The 10,069-nt window shown below is 39.4% G+C and overlaps 1 protein-coding gene across 1 annotated transcript; it reads right to left on the bottom strand.

The window, feature by feature from the left end:
- Positions 1 to 3,250: 3,250 nt before the first annotated feature.
- On the bottom strand, positions 3,251 to 9,837 carry LOC116333999 (cytochrome P450 7A1). The gene is made up of 8 exons (XM_031757295.2): positions 9,681 to 9,837; positions 8,675 to 8,915; positions 8,317 to 8,526; positions 7,930 to 8,124; positions 7,634 to 7,833; positions 5,499 to 5,629; positions 5,174 to 5,352; positions 3,251 to 5,071 (listed from the first exon to the last, which is right to left on the bottom strand). Exons 1-8 carry the CDS (start codon positions 9,761 to 9,763, stop codon positions 4,769 to 4,771), a joined length of 1,542 nt encoding a protein of 513 aa, XP_031613155.1. The 5' UTR covers positions 9,764 to 9,837; the 3' UTR covers positions 3,251 to 4,768.
- Between the last annotated feature and the right edge of the window lie 232 nt (positions 9,838 to 10,069).

The following is a 10,069-nucleotide window of genomic DNA, read 5'->3' as shown; positions in this document are numbered from 1 at the left end:
TTCCAAAATATAAACTCTATCAGCATCTCCACAATAGACCGGGTATTGAAGAAACATCAGATGACCATGAAACAGATTTACAGGGTACCATTTGAGAGAAACTCTGACAGAGTGAAAGGGCTGCGGTACCAGTATGTGCATGTAAGTCAACTACTGGTTGTCTATCATTGTAACACTATTACAGTAAGACATGGTTACCACTGTTTTTTTGTTTTGCGTTATCCTTTTCACCTTCAGAATCCAGCTTTGTGTGACGAGAGCATTTTGCCTAGAAATTGTCTTCAATTTTCCACTCCCTGTTTGTACAGTACTTTAGATCCTCCCTGCAGTATCTGTCTCTACTTGACTGATTAGATTTATTTCTATTCTATTGTAGAGAATAATGGCATTAGAAGGCAACGAAACCCCTCACATCCTAGTGTTCGTTGATGAAGCTGGCTTCAACCTGGCCAAAGGTCGGCGTGGCAGTAACATCATTGGCCACTGAGCCACTGTGGATGTCCCAGGCCAGCGAGGAGCAAATATAACAATGTGTGCCGCTATATCAGAAAGAGGTGTGGCCACACACATTCCCAGTTTAGGGACCTACAATACACAAAAGCTCCTCAATTTTTGGACCACCTTTATACTGATCTGATCCCAGAAAATGAGAGAAGTGTAGAAGGACCTCAGCTACCACATTATGTCATTGTGTGGGATAATGTGAACTTCCACCGCGGCCCACGCATCAGAACCTGGTTCACCACCCATCCCCGGATGCTAATGGAGTTTCTTCCACCTTACTCTCCTTTCCTAAATCCAATTGAGGAGTTTTTTTCAGCTTGGAGGTGGAGGGTGTATGAGCATCAGGCTCAAGACCAGAGGGCCCTGCTGCATGCAATGGATGCTGCATGTGAGGACATCACAGGGGATCAATGTAGGGATGGTTGAGACATTCACGCCGTTTCTTCCCTCGCTGCATCGCACGAGAAAATATCCGTTGCGATGTGGATGAGAATTTATGGCCTGACAGAGAGCAGCGTCGATGGCCAGGAGGATGAGGATGGTGGCCAGGAAAGAGAGGGTGACAATGGCGACCACTGACAATATTACTGTACTATAGTTCTGAAACTTTATTTACAGTATGGTAGGCTAGAGTTTTTTTTGTTTTTTTTGTTTTTTGTTTGTGTTTATAACTGTTCACATTTACAGAATCCTGTATATGTTTTCTTTTCAAAGTATGTTCTCTAATGTTAACATTTCTTTGTACGAATAAAAATGTTTACAGTTTCCTTGAGTATGAGTGGTTTATTGGAGGCTGATTTTACTGTAAAATCTTTTGGTTTTATTCATAGTGGTATTCTGTTGCTAGACCTGTGCCTCAGTGACAAAACGTCTAAGCATTTTGACTTGCAGTGCTTAAACAATGCCAAAGGTATAATGCATTTTGGGGGCACTGACTATTTATATGGGAAGGATATTTAGTTTTGACACATGGATAAACTCTTTTGGGAGAGATATGAGCTTTTGCAGGGGATCCATGGTGTTGTGCTAAACCATCCAGGTTATTCTGACAAAAGCACTAAATGAATGCACATGTGCCAAGGCAATTGAGAAGGATCTGTGCTATTTTGACTGTACTGACCTTTTATATGGGAAAGGAATCTGCTTTTGAAGCATGGACGAAGAGTTTGGGGAAAGATATTTGATTTTGCTAGTGAGCTATAATGTTGGGCAGCACTGTAAGACTGTTTGGCCAAATGACCTTATGGTTTTGAGAATGTCATCTCGGTTTCAAGAAATGAGCCAAACCAATCGAGAAAAACTGTAAATTGCCTGAGCAGATAACCTACACAAAAACACCACTGTGTGTTGTAACAGAAAGAGGTTTCAGACAAACAGGGAATAGTTATGTTATTGTCTCCACACTTTAACAGATACCACACATACACGTGTCTAAGCAGCTGGGCTTGACGTTTCAGTTGTTGTGTTACTCTCAACAACACACACCACCTCTGTCTTACTTCAGATTCAGATTAGTGAGCGACTCTGCTTTCAGCTGAGTAGGAGTCACCTACTCCTGCCTGGACTCCAGAGGTTACTGCAGAGTACTGGGTTATTAAAGGTTACTTAAACTGGCTTCAGTTAACCTCTCATAGCCTCATACTGGTAAATGTTGTGAGATTATCATTTACATGAAGTAAAAATATTCATTAAGTTTCAGTCTCCAGACTTAATCAGCCACAGTTTATACAAATGGCAAACATAAAAGCCAGCACCCTTTCTGGTATGACTATAAATGCAATACAAGTATTATATTTACAGTCTTTAACATGTGTGGATATAGAGGGGGAAAAGCCCCCAAGTGTTAAAGTGTGACACAAGAAGAATCAGACAGGTAATCTTTGTTAAATACTTCTCACCTCACCAACACAGTTGTGCATTATCTGCTCATTATACCACACATGATTATTGACCTTATAATGGGAAAATCCACAAACCTCATGTTTAGCACCAAATCATATGAGAAGATAAAAATCTACACCAATGAGGTCAGGAAAGCCTCATGATGTAGTCTTTGTAATTCCTCTCATCTCTGTGGTGAAAGAGAAAATGTGTTGATGCCATGAAACGGTTCACTTGTGGTCCCTGAGCAACATGACAGTGAAAGTAATTTCACCTCACGGCACTATGCTCACTAATGCTTACTGTTAGTCTTCATCAGGGCACAAACTACACAGTAAAGTTCTCGATACATCAAATTATTGGGAGCACATGTTTGTATAATGGTGGTGTTGTCGTTTCACATTTGAAAAGCATCTGTTCTGGATGCACCTTCTTCCCCTCCACAGCTCATTATAAGAAAAAGTATCATTTGGAAATAAATGGTACTTACAGAAATTTGTTAAAAAAAAAAAAACCTACAACCCTAAAATCACAAAACTTTGTAGGTGTGTAGCTGACTTGAAAATCAATACTGATCGATGTTAAATGTTCACCAAAAACTCTTTATAATGTCCCATTATCCCCATTGTTTCCTCCTTTCATTTTGTGTTGCTTTTTAACTGCTTTGTATTTAACAACTGCAAATTGTGATTCTGACCCACGTACATAAATATTTACTGATATATGGTTTATGTCAACACTTGTGTCTGTGGGAAAGCTGTTAAATAACCCTGTTTATATAATTTCTTGGAAGAAAAAAACTTTCTTTTTCATTTTATTGACTTTAACTAGAAGGTACATCAAAACAAACACACACAGACAAGAGTGCAATGTTATTGATTTATTATCTGTTTGCACAGCAGGTACAAGTCAACAAAAACACATGTGGACTGTCCTTCAGTTCAATGAAAAACCTTCAGAAGTTAAAGGGAATGTAATCTGTTCCAATTTGCTCCAGTGGTGTGACTTCCATGTTTGGTTTATTGTGTTTTCTCTACTTGCAGAAAGGTAAATGCATCTAAATATGGCATGGACATAAATACTGATTTACCCTCTTAGACTGTAGCTCACACTGTTTTATTCACAATATAAAACAGCTGAGAGTGCTGTTTAAAAACCAAACATGGTTTTTAATGAGCAATCGCAGACACCTTCATTGTGCAAATGAGCATTCCTTCATATCCTTAATCTACCTCAGTTATGAATTATGAAGTTTATAATTCATGTCACGTAAAATTATTTACAGCTGCTTCTACCATTGACATTTAGATATTTATTCTCCAACTGATCTGAGTTAACTAACCAAAGTATCAATGGGTCTGTACACCACATTCCTACATTCTAGGTCTACAGATGATCACTGAACCAATTAAAATCATTATTAAACAGCATGGCTTGTAATATTGATACTAAAAAAGTAGGAGCACACTAGCATAAAGGTCAGCGCTGGCTGACAGCATTAGAGAGTGCCAGCAAGAGCAAATTCCAAGGCTGATGGACAGTAAATGATTCTGATTGCAGCAATTTGTACACTGATAAAAAGGCTGCCCGCAGCAACTTCTCACATTGTACAATTTACATATACCAGAACATAAATACAGATGGGAAAGAATGGATTTCATTGATGAATGTTAATGGTAACACACTGCAGTTATAAAGATAAGTAAAGAATTTCTCATTTTATTTTATCAAAGTTTTGTTTGTTTTGCTTTTTTGTTTTGTCTTCTAAAAGCCTGATAAGCTAACTTTCATTTTTATATGAACAACAAAATGATATATGTGTCAGGGCAATGGTTACCTGGAAGGAGTTTACATTTATCAGAGAAGAAAAGAAAGAATGAATCTGAGCACAAGGTTTCTGAACTGTCTTATTGTGCAAAAAGGCAAAAGACACTGAGGTCCTGCGTGTGATGTTAATGTTCCCTATACTTTAGACTATGTATATAATATTAAGTCAGTGTCATGGCACAGTGAATTCCTTTTATAACTGACTGCTTGGATTTTAGAAAAGCTCAGACATTTGCTTTGGCAAACAGTGAATAGTAGTTGGATCATGAGTTGGATCAAATGCATACTTGGATCAAACATGAAAACCGCTCGTGGTCAGTACTATAAATGTATTTGTCTCTCAAATATGTCTCCAGTCTGTCTTTTAACAAACTATAAACCAGATTCTCTGAAGCCTTTCGTAAGGGCTCCACCCATATGTGCAACATTTGTTCTTCAGAAGCAAAGTAAAGCAGAAAAAACATCTATATGTAGTTATGGATCTTCATTAAAACTGTATAATATATACACTATTTACAATATGAACTTTAATCTCTCTGTCTAAACACAACAGAACCTATTGACTGGATTTTAGCTTGTACCTGAAGTCTATATCATATGTAGGCTGAAGGATACCCAGGCCAGCACGGGATTGGTCAAGAGGCGGGGCTTTGATACCAGGGTCTAATAGTTCCATGTCAAAGTAAGACAGAACAAGAGTCAAGAACTGTTTGATCTCATACACAGCAAAAAATCTGCCCGGGCATTTAGTGACCCCAGAGCCGAAGGGCATGTAGAAGTAACGCAGCCGCCGCCCGCTGCGGTAGAAAGTGGTTTTCTCCTGACCCTTGTTGTCCAGAAAACGGTCAAACTTATATTCCTGCAGAGTGAAGAGGAGAGAGGAAGAAATGAAGAACAACAAAACTTGCAGTAATTTCTTGGTGAAGAGACTTTTCTTATTTATAACCCATCCGGCTCTTACATAGGGATCCTCATAGATTTCAGGATCATAGTGCAGCAAAGGAGGATACAAGGCTATGACATCATCTTTCCTTATGTGGTAAGCTTCCTGGTTATCAAGGTGAAGGAGGAAGTCTTCCTTGGCAACACGCACATTCATAGAAGCACTGGAAAGACGCATGGCTTCTTTAATAATGCTGTCTGTAGACATCAAGGAGACGGACGTAAAGCGAATATGTTAATGCTAAAATTCTGAATGCAAGTCTGTTAATTTAACAATATTAGGTGATGCATAGGTAACTTTTCCTTCTAGTGATCTAATGACTGGGCAAAACAAGTAATCTCACCCAAAACAGGCATGTTGTCCAGCTGGTCCCTGGTGAGTTTCAGCGAGGGGTCGCTGGGGTCAACTGTCTTACCAGAGTCTCCCAGGATTTTCTGCACTTCCTCGTGAGCGGCTTTCATAGCATCTGGACTCCTGTGCAGAGGTACAAGCTCTTACTGTGTGTATTTCTTTCACTATTCAGCACTTATATTGGACATCATTTGATTGAAATAGCATTCAGTTTTCTGCAGTAGAAGTTATTGAAATTAGGCTGCGTACTGCATTTTAAATTAATACATTTGTTGTTTTTGAGATTGGAGTTTATGGGATAAAGAATACATGAAAAGGTGCTCAATTTTTTGTATTTAGTCATGTGGGATGTATCACATCACATATTGTCCAGCACATGTAGATTTCCAATCTAATGTCTTTGGCCCAAAACAAACAAAAATATGTAATTGTAGCCTGTGTGCAATGGCATGGCCCGTAATAGTACTGCATATGAGTGTAGAGGGTAGAAATTCATGTTCATGTTCGGGATTGATTTAACACTACAACGTACATCAGCATTACTTTTTATAATAACTATTTCCTTAGATAGCTGAAAACAACTGACCTCTGTGCAATGCAGCAAAATTAGTTTGCATTGCATGTAGTGCGACATATGACATAACTTAGCCATAGGTACCCTACTTAGGATCTGTGAAAAAAGAGCTGTGCTCTCGGAAATAAACTGGACAGTGATTGGTCAACAAGACTTTGTGATAAGGTATCAAGAATACTGCTCTGAGAAGTCTTGATGCATGCTCAGTCATCAGTGTAAGGAACAATGGGCCATGAGGTCAATTTCACGATAAGAACTTAGTGATTCCATTGTCAATATCACTTATCGATTCAGTTCCTTATCGATTCTCTTATCATCCTTCATTGGCTCCCCTTTGAGAGTGATCACCATCGCTAACTTCAGTTCAATTCAGTTGTATTTATACTGCACTAAATCACAATAATAAGGCTCTTTATATTGTAAGGTAGACCCACCAACAATACATACAGAGAAAATCCCAACAATCATATGACCCCCTATGAGCAAGCACTTTGGCGACAGTGGGAAGGAAAAACTCCCTTTTAACAGGAAGAAACCTCCAGCAGAACCAGGCTCAGGTTCTGCTGCGACCGGTTGGGGTGAGAATCAGGACAGACATATAATCTTTCTCTTAGTCTTACACAAATTTGACGGCAAAAGCAAAAATGAAAACCAGCACATAAAAGTGAGTGATTGTACTTTAGAAACATGAACAGGTGGAAACGGAGGCTAACTGCTGATCAGTTTGTTACCTGTTTAAGTTCAGGGTCTGGCTTTATTATTACTCTGGGTTCCTGACTAGCATAGCGTTAGCCTGCTGTCTGTGCAGGTGCTTGCAAAGACCCAAAGTTGTGTTAGCAGCATAATTGTAGTGTGATTGCAAGAACTGATAAGCGAGATCTACAGGCAGGCAGACTAACAGTTCCCTGATATTGGACTACTGGGAACTGGTTAACTACAAGAACCATCCGTAATCTATACTATGCAGATAGTCATGACAAGCACTATTATCAGAGAGTTGTGGAGTGGCTACAATCAGAGCATTGTAGGATGGCGAATGATGTAGCATTAGGCTCTCTCCTTAGTTCAGAGATGGTCATTTTCTTTTCACATGAATGACCTCTTTGACTGACGCTCAGACCAGCATTCCTTCCTGTACAGGATGTGTACATCCTCATTATTGAAGCAGTGACATGTAAGGGACCACTGATACACATCATGGCCTTTTTGAAATGATGTTTTTCTGTTTCCCTGGCTGTGTCTGTAGAGATGGTGTTCCTCTACGTTGTAGTGTACTTATGATACTGATTGGTATGCACTGGTTTATCTTACACATAACCTTTTAAATGCCCTCTATTACTGATTGAAATTTCACAGCAAAACAATGTCCAGATGAAAAGCATCAACTTTCTGGTAATGTCCTGCTGCTGTACCATTTATTGCTGTATTTTTCTAATTATTTTTGTTATCGTGTGATATTCATACACAGAGTAAAACTCATGTGACTGATTAGCCACACAATTTGATTTACTATTCCTTATGGCTTTTCTTGAGACAGTCCATTACCAGCTTACCTGATCATATAAAAGAGACTCCAGAAGGTAGCAGGCAAGGTGTTAGCCTGCGAGGCCCAGAGCAGAGCAACATGGGTCCTGGCTTTGCTGATGTCATTGAAGGTAGATAAGGAGTCATTCAAGATCATCCTCATGGAGATTAAATCGGACACATTCTCTCTCTTGGACAGGTGTTCAGCATGCATGGTCTTAGCTAGGTTCTACATAAGAGTGAAAACAAAAGAACATTCAAACATATAAATGTTAGAAATGGCACAGAGGCCTTTGACTGACAGTGGTAGGTAAAGCCTACTAACCTCTCTGGCACTGTAGGCACTTTTGAACACGTGAATAGGTAGGCCGGCCACAAGTGCCGGGAAGATTTTGTCAAATTCTTTGAAGTTCTCCAAAGCATTGAGCACCAAAGCTTTCTGGGCTTCCTGCCGAGCCTGACACTTGTCTTCACCAAGCTCTTTACCAAACAGAGTTAGGTAACCAGATTCAAACATCACCTGAAGAACAGCAGAGCACAAACTTATAAATGACTCTTTAAAGGGTTTTTTACTCACATATATGGCACAAATTGTGTCCCACCTTGAGTAGAGAATATAGGTGTAGAACCTTTGTAGTTACTACATCTGACTATTCAAGAGAAATGTATCTTCCAGTGGCCAATGCTTTCAGTCTAAATTCAAGTTACTGACCTTATAGCAAAAGGCAAATATGCCGTCCACCTGCCAGTGGTCCCTGCTTGGGCTGAGTGTATCTGATTTCAGCATGACATCCTGAAGGTGCCCCATCATTGTCTCAATAAGGGAGGGAAGAGCTTCCCCCTGTAGTGTTTTCAGAAACGTCTGATGGAGGTTCTCTGTGGTGTGGCCATGGCGAGGATCAAAGCTGTCATGACCAAACGCCTTGTAAAGAAAGAAGAGCTTCAGGACTATCGAAAGATCGATGAGTGGAATGAGAAAGTGGATCAAGAAAAGTGTCCTAACAGACTATATGATGTAGTCATATAATATATCTTTGATAATGAAAGATCAAATCACGACATAAAATTACCTTGACAGATGTAGCAAAATGGAACTTCCTCCAGTCAAGGTGCCTTCCCTGCCTGATGACTGAATGGTAAGAGAAGGGGTCGCATAGAAAGTGGATGTACTTGCCTGCAATTTTGCAGGTGAAAATGTGACCGTACTTCTTCTGGCGGCTGCGGAGGAATTGAAGTGGGTTGGCCCCGAACTGGAGAGCACAACCTAAGTAGGGGATCAAACCATTTTCAACTGCTGGCTCACCTGGTTGCCTGAGGACAATGACAAGAAAGACATAACAGAGATAACTCATTTTGTTGGATCTCAGTTGTCCGGATAGAACTCAGTAACTTCAGGGTAAAAACACTTTTCATTTGTGTTAGTCTGGCATCTGTGTTAATGATTTCTGTAGGACTTAGGCTGCACTGATTTTGGCAGCAGCACAAATTGTGCATTTCATATAGTTCAGCTAATTTAGTAATAAATGAATATATCAGTATTATTAAGAAGTCATTATTTTACAAATACAGGTAAGTATAAAGTGAAATGTTCAAATGAATCAGAGTGAGTAAACTGCTGGCTGCATCTGGAAAATCAATCTATTAGTTTGACACTGAATCACCTCCCAAACTCCACAACAATTCCAAAACATTGCAAACCTACAAACCAGCAATTATTGTTGACATAGTTACATAACAGTCACCTCTGTGTTACTCATTTATTTGAAAATAACAATCATTCTTCTTGTGTATTTCTGTTAAAAGGGTTTCTTCAGCCTTTTGCATCTAACCATATAGGATTACAAAACATGCATCGACTCAGCTACATGGCCACCATGTGACAGCATGTGACACTCTTGCACAGAACTTTTTATCCAAAAACATCAGTCAAACATTTTTTATGTGCTGTAAGCTAAAAATGAATCAAAATCCTAATATTCCTGTTAATGTTTAATTCACTAGACACAGAGGTTAAGTAATATTAAATTAAGATTATTGTCTTTCCTTACATCCTGCACACTCTTTCTTCAGTCTTACCTGTGTCTTATCCCCACAGCAAGCCAGAGGAGGCAGCAAAATCCCACAACAACTGCCCAAATCAGAGCAATGCTTATAATCATGCTGATGATGGTAGAGAGATCCACACAACAGAGCCCACCCGTCACTGCAGAATATGTGAGCAGCTTGTGTGCTATTGAGGGTGATAGTTGTGTGAGAACAGCAGCATGCAGCAGGTTTTTTTATACTTCCTTTTAGCCTCTGGGTGGGTCTGATGATGTCATCACCAGATACATCTCATCAAGGAACAAGTTAGGCGTTTTCATTGTGCAACATGTTTTTTTTTTTTTAACATAAATAAATAAGCAATGAAGTTATTAAGTTAATTTCATAAAGAAGAAGCAAAATGATTTTTTGGGATGTGTGAG

Source organism: Oreochromis aureus, linkage group 18, assembly GCF_013358895.1.
Source record: "Oreochromis aureus strain Israel breed Guangdong linkage group 18, ZZ_aureus, whole genome shotgun sequence".
In the NCBI taxonomy this organism is placed as follows: domain Eukaryota; kingdom Metazoa; phylum Chordata; class Actinopteri; order Cichliformes; family Cichlidae; genus Oreochromis; species Oreochromis aureus.
The sequence above is the reverse complement of the archived record's forward strand: the minus strand, read 5'-3'. Positions and strand labels throughout refer to the sequence as shown.

Coding starts and splice junctions, on each gene's coding strand:
- LOC116333999 (XM_031757295.2), bottom strand. CDS start 9,763: ATGATTATAAGCATTGCTCTGATTTGGGCAGTTGTTGTGGGATTTTGC. Junction 8,916..9,680: donor GCTGTGGGGATAAGACACAG/GTAAGACTGAAG, acceptor CATTGTCCTCAG/GCAACCAGGTGAGCCAGCAG. Junction 5,072..5,173: donor AAATCTATGAGGATCCCTAT/GTAAGAGCCGGA, acceptor TTCACTCTGCAG/GAATATAAGTTTGACCGTTT.